The following is a 16,528-nucleotide window of genomic DNA, read 5'->3' as shown; positions in this document are numbered from 1 at the left end:
CAAGTACCAGTGTCTTGAAGTGGATTCTAGCAGTTACCGGAAGCCAGTGAAGGAAGCGGAGGAGCGGCGTGGTGTGGGAGAATTTCGGAAGGTTGAAGACCAGACGAGCCGCTGCATTCTGGATGAGCTGCAGAGGTCGGATGGCACATGCAGGTAGACCAGCCAGGAGGGAGTTGCAGTAGTCTAGGCGTGAGATGACGAGAGCCTGGACCACAACCTGCGCTGATTTCTGGGTCAGCTGGGGACGTATCCTCCTGATGTTAATTCAAATGAGAACACCTTTGTTTTCTAAACTATTGAACTTTTAAACCTTTTTGCAACTGTTTTACCGTTTGCACTATGAATACACCAATTTGTTTCCCTCTTAAAACTATCCTGCCAGTATTCATACATTCCACTATTTACTCTGTTGCTTTTTCATTGGTTTGCATGCAATTGGTTTGATTCATTACATTTCTCTCATCAATGTCAATGTTATAGAACTAGTTTCCATATATGTTGCTGATATATACATGATGATTTTAATCAGTAAGTATTAGTGTGACAACTCAAAATGTTAGCTGAGAAATAGGCCCATTAAACTTTCCACCACTTAGTAGCAATTGGCATAATCTCCCTTACTGCAGCATTGCAAGGGGGTTTGTGAACTAGTTTTTGAATGTGTATTTTTGAATGTACAGGTATGAGGGATCTTCCCCCCATTACAGGCCAGTCCACCTACCCCTCCTCTGTTCCCTGTAAACCCATCAGCCACCCGAGAGCCAACAAGTACAGCTTCCACAACAGGTCAGCTGATCTCAACTCTATCACCAGGTCAATTAAAACTTTATTCAGCAGGCCAACCATTCAAAATACGCATCACAGTTAAATTAGGAAATCTAACATCTTCTTAAAATGCATTCAAACAGGAAGTGTCCTACTCCTGGTTGTGATGGTTCGGGCCATGTGACGGGGCGTTTCACGGCCCATCACTGCATATCCGGCTGCCCATTGGCTGAGCGTAACCAAGGCAGGCTGAAGGCCGAGCTGTCAGACTCCGAGTGCAAGAGGACCCTCTTCCTCAGCCAGAGACCCAAGAAGACCCATTACCGTGGCAGGTAAGAGTGTGTGTGTGTGTGTGTGTGTGTGTGTGTGTGTGTGTGTGTGTGTGTGTGTGTGTGTGTGTGTGTGTGTGTGTGTGTGTGTGTGTGTGTGTGTGTGTGTGTCCACTTCTATCTAGTCTGTATGCTAAATATAATATCAAATTCAAAAAATATATTTAAAAATAACTCATCAGCTAATATTTCACACATTTCACACTTCAGCTTTTGTATGCTGTCTTTAATTATTCATCCAAAGAGTTTTGCAACTTGTCGGTTACCTTTTAGACACAACCGTATACAAGTGTGATCGTGTGTATCTTAAACACATAGCAGCGAGAGAACCAGGTACTGAGCATCTCAGTTCTTAATGTAAAACATATGGCCTGATTATCCCATTTGTACCTACACAATAATTATACAATAATTAACAATTTCTTATTGTAAAAGGCACATATTCCAGGCTTCGCTAACTATTTAAAGTGATAACATGAGCAACGGAGGACGATTTGGTGGGAAAGATATAATCTACGAAATGCAAACAGTTTCACTCAAATGCTTTAAGGAACAATGTGTTAACCAATAAACTATCAAGTTATTACACAGATAATATGTGCAAAACCCATCCGCACTTTCTGGATGAAGGTGAAATAGTTGATGAGTTTCTTGGGGTAGTCCAAATGTAATGCGTACATCAACCCAGACAACAATAAAAATGCATCTGCTAACCTGGGGATATACCTGATCACAAAATCATCTTCCACCACATTGGCAGTACCTGCAGGCCTGGGATGAACTGGACTTGTAGTGCTCTCGGTGACAACGCTGACGATAGCAACAGCCGTGTGACTGAGGTCTGGCTGGTCCAACTCCCCCACCTGGGAGAAGAGAATCCAACTGTAAGGTTAACTTGTAGAAACTAGACATTTGCACTTACATTACAGTTGACTATCTCCCACATTCTTAAACTGATATATTTATATAAGTATATAAGTAGGTATTTAACATGTGACTAATTTACAGTCCACAATCTAAAAGGTAGGTATAGAAGCAAGAATTTGACAGGTGGCTATTTGGTTATAGCAAATCATCAAATCATCAAAAAAGTTGTTTGACTAGAAATTCTACAGGTAAATATTAAACTGGTAGAAAAAAGGGAAAGTTTGAATGTTTTGTAGTGGGATTTTATGAGGTAGTTATCCATAGTCAGTGTATTATAGATGGGGGTCAGCCAGCCCCAATGTACTGTTGTGGAAGGGGGTGCAACAAATGTATTGTAGCAACCTAAAAAGAACGGCTTACCGAAAGAAAAAAAAACTGATCTGAACAATTGTTCGTGTGTGTGTATGAACTTTGAGTTCATAGCTCACTGGACTCTGTTTTCTTTAGCCTCTCTTGTTATCTCTCCTCTGTGCTTTTACCAGTGTGTATTTTTGTGTGTGTGTTTTTGAAGTTGTGTATGCATTTCAACAGTGTAGAGTAGAAAGCTAGTAGTAAAGCTTATTGTTTAAAACTTAAACCACTGTATTGCAAGGTTTCACAAAATGATATTAGTGAGTCATATTGAATTCAAACAGAAGCTTGAACGGCATTAAACACTTTAATTAAAACCAATTAATCAATGGATCAACCATGGTTAAGACTTAGATGGTAAATTTAAAAGTAAATTAAAAGTATCAATAACATCAAATATTTCAGACAAAAAAAAATGTCATCCATACTCTGAGATCTATTTATTATGACGAGAGACTAATAGGATGAAAAGGAAATCAGGAGAATCACTCCTGCTGAATCCATCCATGCTCAGTTCCTGGCCTCTCATCTTCCTCTCTGCTCTTCCTCTCATCCTGACATGAAATAGTCATTAGGTTTAGTGGTAATTCAGCACAGCCGTCTTTCCACATTAGCTAATGTGCATCAGAAACGTCAGGAGTGTGTATGTATGCAGTTCATGTACACTATCTGGAACCCTATGGGTACGGCTCTGTGTGCAGCATTGGGAAGTGTCTTTCTCTCTGTGTGTGTGTGTGTGTGTGTGTGTGTGTGTGTGTGTGTGTGTGTGTGTGTGTGTGTGTGTGTGTGTGTGTGTGTGTGTGTGTGTGTGTGTGTGTGTGTGTGTGTGTGTGTGTGTGTGTGTGTGTATTCACGTTTGGTTTTGACTCACATTCATCTTTTCCTCTGTTTTCAGGATTGGCCGTCCTCCCAAATACAGGAAGAACCAGCAGAGAGACTACCACAGTGAGTTTTTTGAAATTCCCTTCACATGATTTTAGTTGACTTCAGCTTAAGGGGGTCTGCCTGTCAAACCTGTAGCCTTATCCTGCTTTAAGGATCGTATCATGTCTTTCAGTGGAAAGATATCATGTCTCTGCTGACTCATGTCTGTCCATAGGCACAACACCGTCTTGTTTTAGTTAACTCATTTTAACGCTTTGACATGAAAATGATCCGATGGCAAAATGCCGGATAACAAACGGTTGGTTATAAGCCTTCAAGGCATTATTTAACTTGTGGCAGGGCAATGTCACATATATGCAAAATTCACATCACGTTTATTTTCATTATATCTGAGCCAAGGGGCGAATAAAACATTCAGGTTCAACTATAGTGAACTTTGACGTCTGTAGCTATATGGCAGTACAAGTATTAGAAAGACTTTTACTTTTCCTGTTATTATTAAGCCAAATGTTTGTGTGTGCATGTTTGTCCTCAGACCTGTCCTCAGAGGGAGTGTACCCGTCCCTGTTCATGTCCGCTCTGAGCGGTCAGACAGACAGGACTCTGTCTCTCTGCTGGGAGCAGCACTGTAAGCTGCTGCCCGGCGTTCAGGGCATTCACGCCAGCCAGGTGGCAGCATGGAGCGTGGAAGAGGTGAGAAAACCTCAGCACTTACCCATATATTTATATATCTATACTGTAAATGGTTGGTTGGTTTGATTATTTGAAATTTGAAAATGATGTCTTTGTGCCACAGGTCTTCATGTTTGTACAGAATCTAATCGGCTGTGAAGAACAGGCTTGTCTCTTCAAAGAAGAGGTGAGACCACATTTTATGCTCTACACATGCCCAAATGTAGACGGGCCTATACAGTATTTATTGTCAGGTTCCAACAGTCTGTTACCTTTTTGCTGATGAATAGTATGTCACCATTTTTTTTTTTTGGCTTTAAAAACATAATGATGATGTATTTGCAACAGTTTCTAACTAAGTACAATTGATTAAGTTTTCCAAAAATGCTCAGAAGCCACATCCTTTCCAGTTCAATTCCAGTTCAACTTTATTTCATTTTCTACCTTTTCCTCCTCACATTAACTGCCCAATAAAGGTAGGAAAATGCCAACACATAAATAATGATCATCATCTACAATAGGGGAAAATAGACAATAGAATGAACATAAAACAGGCAAAGATTGTCATAATTATGGAGAATAAAAACATACTTCATTAAATAAGAAAAGAATAAGATAAAAACATACAATTCATAACATAAAAGGAATTTTTAAGACAAAAACTCAAAAGTATTTCACCTCGAGTGCAGGTCTCTGAGGTTTTAAATAAATACATCACAACCTTTTTTTCTGACAGACCCAGACCGACAACTGATCTTGATAACAGTTAGAGTTAAGATAACATAATTTAGCTTCCTCAAAACGTCCTCCATCCATCTGATACCCCAAGTAGCAGAGGAAAAGACCAAAACATTAAGGTTTTTTCCTAACCTGTAATCTTGAGTTGCATCACGACAGTTGTGTGTGCCCCCCCCCTCCAGATGATTGACGGCGAGGCCTTTCTGCTGCTAACCCAGACCGACATTGTGAAAATCATGAGCATCAAGCTAGGCCCCGCCCTCAAGATCTCCAACGCCATCCTCATGTTCAAGAGCACAGACGAGGTACTCAAGTGATCCCGCCCTCACCTGACCTGGGATCATCACGTGCCAAATTCATTCTGTTACAGGGAAAAAAGACCCTGACCCCTTTTTTCATGTGTTTGGTGTCCTGTACCCATCAGAGAGAGGGGGGTGGGGGGTGAGGTGCGATCAGGGTTAAAGAGGAAATAAAGGAGAGAGGTTAGAAGAAGAAAAAAAAGGAAATCCATTACAGTAATATTTGTACTTTTACTTCCTGAATGAGAATCACTCATATTGATGCAGGCCTTAACACAGGCAGTGTTGGGAAGATTACTTTGTACATGTAATAGGTTACAGATTACTTACCCTAAACAAAAAAAAGTAGTGTCTCTTTTAAATCCTTCATCATTACTTTTCTAACAGATTACTTGATTAGTAACTGTTTGATTCTCAGTAACTAACAACTATAGTTATTATAGTATAATAAAAGAATGCTTGTTACATGGAACTAGTAACTCCCCAACATTGTCAGACAAGTTATGGAAATAAAAAAGTACACGTGACAATTTTTACAAGACATACCGAGATTCGGACTCAACTGGATTTACAACATTGGTTAACTAAAAGGGAAAAGAGAAGACTGTGGATGTGGGGGGAGGGGGGGGGTACAAAAGGCAGTAGACAAGGCTGGTCAGTGAGGCTCCTACAAGCCTCATGTTATGTGCAATAAAAAAAGTAAAGACAAAAGTACTGTAATAGGGAAAGCTAAATATTACAGCTCTTTCTGTTCATCAAATTATTCTGTAACAGAATAAAATGAAAATTAAATTAAAAAGCTGCTATGTTGACACTGTTGGGAAAAGACTAACGTTTGTGACGGAAAAGCACTTAAAGTTTCCCACTCTTTCTCAAGTATTTGATATTTGAGTTTATCCAACACTGTACTTTCTAACCGCACTGCTAATGTGAAGACTCAAGTGATACAGGAGCTGTAATTTAAAAATATTTTAAAGTATCTGAGTCAAAGAACAGAGTGTTTTGAGTTTTTATATATATATGCAAAAGATCTTAAACTATTTTGTTTGCAAGTCTTAATAGATGAAAAGGACATTTTGCATTGGCCTTTTAGCACAACTGTGAAACCCAAATGGATTTTACACAATTGTGCTCCCACACTTGGTCACTAGAGTGCAAAAATACACATTTTGGCACTATAAACATGGATTATGTATCTAGTCCATGAAGCTCTCTGCAGTTTACATGTGATGGAATCAACAACACTAAAATGTTTACATTATAGAAATGGTTTAAAAAACAAAATGTATGAATACAACATTTTGAGATAAAATCATTTTACTAGAGTGTTTTAAGGGCTCTTGGAATCTTTTTTGTTTGTCTCTCTGGTGGGATTTTTTATGTGTGTATGTATGTGTTTGTTTGTGTGTATGTGAGTGTGTGTGTGTGTGTGTGTGTGCGTGCGTGTGTGTGTGTGTGCGTGTGTGTGCGTGTGCGTGTACGTGTGCGTGTGCGCGTGTCAAGATAATCTTGGGTCACAAATGTCATTCAGTCCATATGAATTAATAAACATCCAAAGCTGTCTTGTCTGATTAAAGCCGCAGCCTCTTGTCTTTTTTACACACTGCATTTCCTGTTCTTGTGCAGGTGCGTGTCTGTGTTGGTCTATTGACTATAAACTTACTTTGCTCATATCACATCCCCCTATTCACCATATTGTCGTCAACAGTTGGCTGTGGTGGTGACAAATCCTCTCACACCCTTCCTGCTCTCACCACTTATCTTCTTGTTCCAATGCAGAGGACAGAAAAACAACATGATGACCCACTAAACCTTATGAAAATACAAAATTATTGTTGGGTGGTAAGTGTGTCAAACATGAGAGGATGATCAGGAGGCCAGAGACTCCTGCTGTGTTGCCTTCAAAATAAAAGTATACTGGAGTGGAAAATGCAACACATTTCAAAAAGCTAAATTGCTTGCTGCTTCTTAATTGTTGATGTCATAACTGGGAAATGTGCAGTGTTGGACACTATAAAGTGTCTAACATATTTATTACTTATGTTGGACACTTTGTAGTATAACATACTTATTTTGAGAATGACTTTAAATCAAATCGAGCCTTATGCATTTTAAAATCCAAGTTATACAAGATTTCTACTTTCACAGAGAATGTATTCAGTGAATTAGGAGATATCTTAAAGCAGCGGTTAAAATCTTGACATGAAAACATTTTGAATATTCATTTCCATTTCTTTTGAGGAGAAAATAATCTGCCTTCTAATGAACTCAACTTTTTTCTTGGAAACTGCTGGTAAGAGGAGTGGGTTGTAATAACTATCTTATTCAATATTTGTAGCCTATACATACACTTTTTAATAATATGTAATATTAGCAGTCATGCTAATAATAATCTACATTAGTTACAGTAACATTTTTCGCAATCACCATCTTTACAAAACATTGAATTCACTTTTTTTTTTTATTGATTACTACACAATATAAAGGTCCTTAACAGTGTTGGCTAATTGTCTTATTTTGAAAGCGAAGAGCAGAATCCGGAAGTACAATCATTTTGAAGTCTGGACTGGTCTGGACAGCCAACTCTCTCCTTTTCCAACACGCGCACACGCGCGCGGGCACACACGCGTACACACCTCTCTCCGCCTCGTTAATTAATGATTCACTGTTGAAGTCGACCTTCCTTCATGACCATAAACAATAAACCCTGACTTGAGACCCGCTGCTCAGTGTCCTCTGAGTCCTCAACGGAGCAGCACGCTCTTCCTCGGCACACAGGTGAGAACACTCCGCTGTTTCACACGTCACCTGGATTATCGACACACTGATTATTATACAATTACTAAGTGTTTATTTTCTATTTTTGGAGATATAACAGGAAACTTGAATATTCTCACGTCTCTCTTTATCTGAGTTTTATTGTTCAGCTAATCAACCTGCTATTAGCTTATAATATTATAATGCTAATTATAAGTACAAGTATGTAGTAAAAGCATAAAAATATACTTATTAAAGTAGCAAAAGTACTTATAATGCAGATTGGCCCATTTCAAAATATGCAGCTATAATTGTATTTCCTTTGCCTAAAGTCTTATTTAAGTGTTCATTATATTCATCTGTAATTAACCTATGCATTGTAGTGGAGTAGAAGTACAAAGTAGCATCAAATGAAAATACTCAAGTAAAGTATAAGTGTCTCAAAATTCTATATAAGTACAGTACTTAAGTAAATCTACTTTGTTACTTTACGCCTCTGCTTTTAGTCTATGCAGGGGTCAGGCTGTCTAGACACATTGTATTGGTCTTTAAGTCTCTGTTTATACGTATCAACTTATGTCTTTAAATTGTTCTTTTCTTGACATCATTTTCTGCGGTGCGCCAAATAGTCAGTTTATATGTAATCTGTGGGTTTGTCTCCTGCAATATTTATTTCCTTTAGAATATTCTTGCGAAAGTCTTATTGATAATGGTTCTTTTGTTAAGGTTGCAAGTTAGTGTTGGAAAGTTGGTTTTGTCAGATTCAGTGTGTCAGATTTTGGAGTTGATTTAACAAAGATTCACTTCGGAGTGGAAGAATACCAAATATTTGTTACTACTCGAGAATTAATACAAATGGTCAAATCCCAAAAATACTAGGCACTGACACCAGATTATTGAGGAAGACTATGGGAAATTCAGTGCAAGGCAAGCTCTTGTGTTCTGAAAACTGTTCGGAAATATCTAGGAAAGCATAACATCCTTATTGGCTGTAACCTTACTTGTGCAGTGTGAATCACTTGTTTGGTTCATGTAGATATTAATGTGGGTCAACTGCCATAAACATCAGTACAATTTAGATTTTTTTGTAGAGAAAAATAGTTGAAGCTCAGCTTCTGGTTCAAGGAAATTAAGTGTTTAAATGTGAGCTAATGCTTTTTGTTCCAGAAATGTATAGTAACTGTGACATTTAGTTCCCTAGATTTACCTGCGCATAGTGATTTATTTTCTTGCTTTGAGTGTTTTCTCCTAAAGTATGGTAAAGTTCATGTAAATCTGTGTGTCTTCAAAATGTCTGTTTATCACAACTTTATAAATCAGCAAAAAAAGCAATCCAAAGGTTCTGTAGACTTCATGCATAATGAACCGGCTTGGAGCTTTTTAGGGAAGACAACTGGGATCATTGAGACTTTGTTTCATTTTTGTGTATAACACAACAATATTTACTGTGTAAACGTGTTCACTGATACACCCCCCCCCACACACACAGATACACACACACTCACACACAGAACACATGTACAATGTCCTTCATTGTGATTCTGTTCTTCCTGCATTTTGTTCATTACAAACCAGAAGTACCAGCTCCTCTGGATCCTCATGTTATCATACTGAGGTCAGCAGATGGTTAGGACACACACACACACGCGCACATACACACACACACATGCACACACACACGCATGCACGCACACACATGCACGCATGCGCACACACACACACGCACACACACACACACACACACACACACACACACACGCATGCGCGCACACACACACACACACACACACACACACACACACACACACACACACACACACACACACACACACACACACACACACACACACACACACACACACACACACACACACGACAAAATCTGTGAAATGAGAACAGTTTAAAGGCTCCTCTGCTCACCTCATGACCCTTAATATCTCTGCTCACAGGTCTGTCAGACACTGATGCTGGATCAGTGGGAGTGGAATGGATAATGGCCACGGCAAACTGTAATGTGAGTGTGTTTTTTTTGTTTGCATGACGATTTTACTTCATTTCATTTAGGCCATCTGCCGCCTCTTTAGTCTGTGAGCAAATTATTATTAGCGATACATTCAGGGACATCTGGGATGACTGTGGGCATTTGTGTAGCTTATCCAAACCTGATTTCATGTCTTTAGAAGATATCTCCACTGCCTAAAGCAGATCACTTAGTGCATTCATATATCAAATGGATGATCTTTAACAGGGAGATCTTTTTATCTAAAGTTCTGTAACTTCACAGTGATCATGCAATGTGACTCAGATCCTCGTGTTTTCATCATCAGGCTTAACATTGCTTCCCTTTCGGCGCCACTGTTCCCATGATACCATTTAATGGAGATTAATTGTCTTAAAAACACTTACCCAGGTATATGGGTACATTTTTTTATTGCATTTTGAGAATAAAGTAAGAAATGATGTGAATAAATGTTACATTTCGGAGCATTAATTAACCTACAAGCGTTGGCGCCTTTTGTGAGTCCTGTGAATTATTTAAATGCTAAATAAATTTAAAAAATCCTTCTCCTCTCATTTTCTCCTTATTTGGGGCCCTGATCAACTTCTGTGTAATGGATAGTGTTTGTGACCATTTGGTTTTCTGTACTGTTTTGAAATCTAAACTTTGTGTTAGGATGTCAATACAAAGTTCTTTACGTCTAAACTTTGTATTCATCGTGAATACACATTTATTTTAGTCTTTTTTTGACTTGTTTTGTGTTTATTTGTCCTCCAGCTGCGGTCACCATCCTCCTCTTCTCATGATGAAGTCAACCTGGGACCTTCAGCAAACCCACAGTCAGTAGCTCTGCTCTCACTGAAGCATGGATTGCTCTTTGTCTTCATGCACAAGATAGTTTGCTACAAATCTAGCTAAAATACACTAGTGCTGTCTCTGCTCAAAGTACATTTTCAGCTGTCTGGATGAGACATTTTCAGAAGATGTTGAGACTGAATTCAGTCAAAATTACACAGAGAATAACAATAATGTATTGGAATCTGCATTTTCTGTTATGAAAACCATTTTCCTAAAGGGACAAAGAGACTATTTAAACCAAATATCATTTGTTTTTGCTGCTAGGTTTTCTATCATTTGTTAGCCATTACAAATAAAGTGCGTCAGAGGTTGTTATGTACTTTTGCCCACAATTGAAGAGACTTCTCTCTATCTTGTCTTAGTGCCAGGCCCACTGACTTTGACTTCCTGGCTGTCATTGGAAAAGGGACCTTTGGAAAGGTGACACTGGAATAATTACTTATGTATCTATCTATCTATTTATTATTGTTTTTCCTTCCAGCTCTTTCTTTATTGCTACTCCTTCAGGTCACACATTCAGCTGCAGTAAAAGCAGTTTAAACTAGACCAAGTCTGCTGTTGTGTCAAATGATAGTCCCTGTTGCAGAAATGAATATTGGGGGTCATATAAATGATGCGTTACCTATCCTGAGGGGGATCTCATTAATGGCAGCAATTGTATCATGTTGACCTTCTTAGACAGTGTGAGATAGTGGGCTGTTGCTGACTTTGCAGACAGGACTCTGACTCCTGTCTGATCAGAATGTCCTGCCTGCTTCATGAATCATTAACTTTACTTTACCCTCTGAGGCCTCTTGAGGTTAGAATATCACGATCAAAATACTAGAAAATTGAACAGCACCAGAGATGTGTTCCATTTAAAGAAAACAATAAACATATTCAATTACTTTCCTTCAGAATAATGACATTTAAATGTTTTTTATTGGCTATGGGTCATTGTCAGACCTTGTTTCATGGCTCTTCTCAGATTGATCAGTATCATCTGTTTCCACAGATCACATACTATATCTGTGTTGTGTTTGATGAAATGTGGTGACGAGATGGTGGCTCAGGCTGTTTACTAAACAAACCTCTCACCAACACACCTTCATGCAGGTCCTGCTCGCCAAGCTCAAAGCCGACAGCAAATTCTACGCCGTCAAAGTGCTGCAGAAGAAAGTCATCCTCAAGAAGAAAGAGGTGCGCTCTGCTTCCCACTCAAGTTTCTATTTTGAATGATGGTTGATTCTTGCTTTCTAACCTCTTTGTAGAAAGTCCTTTATAGACCCAGCATCCACGCTAAGAGAAACTAAACCTTGCCTTAGTCATTTTGTGTTTAACTTCTTTCTTGAATATGATAAAGAAGATTTTTCATTTTCAGAGGCACACAGTTTTTACTTGAAAAGCCAAAGATATTTGGAAAAATTGGAAATAAAGCTTACTTTTTACATATAGCCTGATATAAATGTGAACAATCTACGAAATTCTCTGCCAGTCACAGTGGAGAGTAGATTGTGGTGGAAAGTAGCTCAATTAACCCAGGTGAAAATGTGTGTGTGTGTGCGTGTGTGTGTGTGTGTGTGTGTGTGTGTGTGTGTGTGTGTGTGTGTGTGTGTGTGTGTGTGTGTGTGTGTGTGTGTGTGTGTGTGTGTGTGTCTGTTATTAGTAAACAGTGTTTTGACGCAGCAACATGATCTGAATCTTATCTAATCTGCAGCTTGTTCTGTACAAAGGACATATTTTACAACTCCAATAATATAAAATGACAACACAACGAGAAAATCTGAGCACACACACGTGTCCTCATTTCATTAGCTTGCTTTAGCTAAATTGGAAGTGTTCAAGTATTTACTTCTGTTTAAATCCTTCTGAAAACTTAAATGCCTGAGATGTCTAAATTATAGAAAACGGTTGACTATGGTGACCTTTGCCTCCCTAGGAAGATAATCTGAAACAGCATTTAGACATGTATCAAAAACCCTGGTTGATTAATAAAATAAAGTTTTAAATAATATTTTTAATTAAATATAAAGATGAAGTGTGCAAAAAGCTTTCATGTCGTTTTTGGACAACATGACTTCCTCTTGGTCATGTTATTAATCAAATGATTACCTTTTTAATTTATATTTTAAGTTTTACAACAAAAGCAACTTAACAAAACTATCAAATTGCTCATCATTGTTGTTTTTTTAAAGCAGAAATTAAATATAGAAATAAAATATTGAAACTCTAGACGCTCAAATCAGACAAGATCTGATGATATTCGCAGCTTATTTGTACTGCACTACTAAAATGCTTCACAGCAAAATAACATCAAAGAAGCTTTATGGAAAAGATGATTTAAATTATTCAAATGGGTGCTTTTTTGTGACAAGTTCAAATGTTTCCTGCAAACAAATGAGCCCCACAGGCATTACAAATCACTCTTGACTACACAGGGTATAGAAAAATAGGTTTTCTACTGGTGTAGTTGTGTGATTTTATTTAACGTCTCCTCTCTTTAGCAAAAGAACATTATGGCTGAGAGAAATGTACTGCTGAAGAGTCTGAAACATCCCTTTCTGGTTCGGCTCCACTTCTCCTTCCAAACTGCAGAGAAGCTCTACTTTGTCCTCGACTATGTGAATGGGGGAGAGGTATGTGTCCAAAACTAAATATCTACAGTGTATGTACATAAAAAAACATTATTTGTATCGAACATGGTCAGAAATGGTGATTCATTACTTTATTATTGTTTTTTTATTCAAATGTTTTATTAAGCAGTGATTGTTTGATCTATTTTTCTTCATTCATTTATTGTTCTAAAAAGAAAAAAGATTGTTCTTCTTGTCTCTTTCGACTTTAAGTTTGTTTATATGGAAAAGCACGTCAAAACAGGGTTGTTCATACCAGAAAAGTCCCCACTGTGATCAAACGGGAGTAAGCCTAGTTTAACATCATGACATTTTGTTTGTGGAAAGTGTTTTTCCTTATTGTTCCGCTGGCTGCAGTGTAACAATTTCCTAATAGGTAATCCTTTATTGACGCTTATCAAATGAAATCACAGCTACCAGGCGAGCAGCCAACAGACACTTTGCTGTGTGTGGACAAACATGTTTACCCAGACAGCTGGTTTAAAGTATTTTATTCTTTTTAAATGTCATTTTATTCTATCCTCTCCATGCTGTCTGTCAATACAATACAATACAATACAATACAAAGGGGCTTTATTGGCATGACCACATTTTAAACATAGTATTGCCAAAGCATTCCGCACAAGGCGTTATAACAGAACTAAGACAACAATGAACACTAAACTAAACTAAACTGTCCATCAACCCCTCTTTCTCTTTCTGTAGCTCTTCTTCCACCTGCAGAGAGAGAGGTGTTTCTCAGAGCCCAGAGCCAGATTCTATGCGGCCGAGGTAGCGAGCGCCATCGGCTATCTTCATTCCCTTAACATCGTTTACAGGTCAGAATCAACACACATTTATTGAATTATCCTGGGTCATATCGTTATCTAGAGGCTTTTGGTTTTTACTGTGAAACTCAGATCTCTTTTACTATCATTACAATCTGCTTTTTATTATCTTTGCAGAGATCTCAAGCCGGAGAATATTCTCTTCGACTCTCAGGTGAGTCTAAAACAACACATTTACTTCAGTAATCTTCAACTCCTCCATGTTTTTATTGTTATTATATGTGTGTAACTAAAATATAGATGTGGTTTGTTGTGTGCAGGGACATGTGGTGCTGACAGATTTTGGGCTGTGCAAAGAAGGAATAGAGCCCGAGGGCACAACCTCGACCTTCTGTGGGACTCCAGAAGTGCGTAAAAAATATACATGTAAACAGGAAAAGGACATCAGATTAATTATCTGTCATACACAATACTGTGCGTCATACATGGTTAGGTATTTAATGTGGATTGAAAGGGATAGCTGTTGTAAAAAGAGAATATGCCACTCCCGCTCTGTCTGTCTGCAGTACCTGGCACCAGAGGTTCTTCGCAAGGAGGCGTACGACCGGACCGTGGACTGGTGGTGTCTGGGAGCAGTGATCTATGAGATGATCTACAGCCTGGTGAGGGGGGATTTTGCAGCTGATTTGAAGCATCTTCATGTTGCAAGAATATCTTGAGGGCAACGTTTTTTTCAGTTTAAAAAAACAAAACAATATCTTGATTGAGTTTTTCATTTTTTATAAGCACAAACAATGACATTCACAAATACAGATATTAACAATGAGTGAATAAGACATGTACAAATGAGTTGGTAATCCATGCATAATATACAACATTTAGTACTACAAGTACAAGTACTACAAATACAAGTATAATGTTTTACCTGGTGATGGTGCTAAAGAAAGGTCAGAGCATCTCTAAAATATTAGGAGCTATCCTCTTGGGATCATAAATATTAAGCAGACTCACTGGCTATTCAGAGTCCCACGTAGGTGTACACTAAAATGTATCAACAGTTGGATACATTTCCATTACATTTCATGTCGACAAAATGCTAAATATGACTATATCTTAAATATATATATATATATACTAAATATAAATATATAGTCATGTTAGCTTACTGATGCTAATTAAAGCATTGTATAGCCGCTTTCTTGGCTAAAGGCTGAAGTTATGGTCCCAAGTCATGGTCCTATCAATAATGACCATTCATTAACTTGCTTCATTACAAGTGGAAACATCTAGGGAAAGTTTGACTATATAATATATATGTATATATAATATATACAATGCTAAATTGCATTTCATCATTTAATGATACTTGTACCCATCCCTCCCCCTCAGCCTCCTTTCTACAGCCGTGATGTGGGTGAAATGTATGATGGGATCCTCCACAAGGCGCTGCCGCTGCCTCCTGGGAAGTCTGAGGCCGTCTGCTCTCTGCTGGAGGGGCTCCTGCAGAAAGACCAGCACAGGCGCCTCGGGGCCATCGCCGACTTTGTGAGTGTATTATGTTAATAAAAAACGTCACTCCACGTTAAAACAGATGGTTTTCCAGAAAACAATTATTCCTACTTTTATACAAATTGTTTATCGAAGGACTACTTGCTTTAGTGGAGTGGCTTTGATCTTTTCTAAGAACAGATCTAAACCCAGTCCCTCCGGGAAAATATACAAAGATCACCTTCATACTTATTAATAATTGCAGAAAACTCAATTGAGTATGTGGAATCCTAATATGAGGAATAACACATGTCACTAAAACTATATACAGTACAGTACGCATGTATAACTTATCTTTCTTTTTTTAATTTATAGTTAGAAATAAAGAACCACGTCTTTTTTTCTCCGATCAACTGGGACGACCTTGACCACAAGAGGATCACTCCTCCTTACAACCCCAATGTGGTGAGTGGTTTCCGGCTGTTAACTGTTACTGTCTTTACATAATAAGTGTGTCTGTCTGCCCGTCCAAACATCTGTGTACCCTCTCTAAAACAATCATTAACGTCCCCCTGAACTTTTCCCCCCACAACACATTTTCCAGTGGCAACAGCCAAGAAAATCTCCTCTTGAATTCCTTTCTACATCTCAGCCATTTCTCTTTTAGATAAACAGGTTAAAATTCAGATTAACCTATTCGTAAGGGTATATCAGTGTTGTAGTCAAGTCACCAATTCACGAGTCCAAGTAACTCTCGAGTCACCACTCTTCGAGTCCGAGTCCAAGTCCGAGTCACCAAGGGAGAGTCGTAGTCGAGTCCAAGTCCGAGTCACCCAAGGAGTGTCCGATTGGAGTCCGAGTCCGAGTCATCATTACCTGTGTTCGAGTCCGAGTCCAAGTCCGAGTCACCCAAGGAGTGTCCGAGTCAAGTCTGAGTTACAAGTCTTCATGTATTAATCTTCGTGGATATATGTGTTGAAATGTAGCTGCTCCTCTACATTGCTTTTATCCTGTCATGTTATACTAATCTGTCTATTGAACTGCTGTGAAGCGAGTTTGGCTACAATTCTTGTAATAGGTG

The 16,528-nt window shown here is 38.4% G+C and overlaps 2 protein-coding genes across 5 annotated transcripts in view; both read left to right on the top strand.

Moving 5' to 3' along the window:
• l3mbtl1 (L3MBTL histone methyl-lysine binding protein 1) overlaps window positions 1–6,387 on the top strand; it is a 16,406-nt gene extending 10,019 nt beyond the window's left edge. For 2 of the 4 annotated variants that reach the window (XM_010769354.1, XM_010769351.1), the window contains exons 16-21: window positions 681–786; window positions 909–1,097; window positions 3,268–3,317; window positions 3,793–3,950; window positions 4,054–4,116; window positions 4,850–6,387. In XM_010769354.1, coding sequence (XP_010767656.1) covers window positions 681–786; window positions 909–1,097; window positions 3,268–3,317; window positions 3,793–3,950; window positions 4,054–4,116; window positions 4,850–4,984 — 701 coding nt within the window. In that variant the 3' untranslated portion in view covers window positions 4,985–6,387. Of the gene's footprint in view, window positions 1–680; window positions 814–908; window positions 1,098–3,267; window positions 3,318–3,792; window positions 3,951–4,053; window positions 4,117–4,849 lie in introns of all 4 variants that reach the window. The other 2 variants (XM_010769352.1, XM_010769350.1) reach the window with 1 other exon arrangement.
• A 1,257-nt stretch (window positions 6,388–7,644) lies between these two features.
• sgk2a (serum/glucocorticoid regulated kinase 2a) lies at window positions 7,645–15,929 on the top strand (the record flags this gene model as incomplete). Its single annotated transcript, XM_010769358.1, has 12 exons — window positions 7,645–7,744; window positions 9,673–9,737; window positions 10,500–10,561; window positions 10,943–11,000; window positions 11,676–11,759; window positions 13,064–13,195; window positions 13,898–14,010; window positions 14,137–14,173; window positions 14,280–14,366; window positions 14,526–14,621; window positions 15,349–15,504; window positions 15,823–15,929. Coding segments are annotated over exons 2-12 (953 nt in total), but the record flags the coding sequence as incomplete, so codon positions are not given.
• Window positions 15,930–16,528: the final 599 nt, after the last annotated feature.

Source organism: Notothenia coriiceps, unplaced genomic scaffold (genome assembly GCF_000735185.1).
Source record: "Notothenia coriiceps isolate Sejong01 unplaced genomic scaffold, NC01 NC01_scaffold00007061, whole genome shotgun sequence".
In the NCBI taxonomy this organism is placed as follows: domain Eukaryota; kingdom Metazoa; phylum Chordata; class Actinopteri; order Perciformes; family Nototheniidae; genus Notothenia; species Notothenia coriiceps.
The sequence above is the reverse complement of the archived record's forward strand: the minus strand, read 5'-3'. Positions and strand labels throughout refer to the sequence as shown.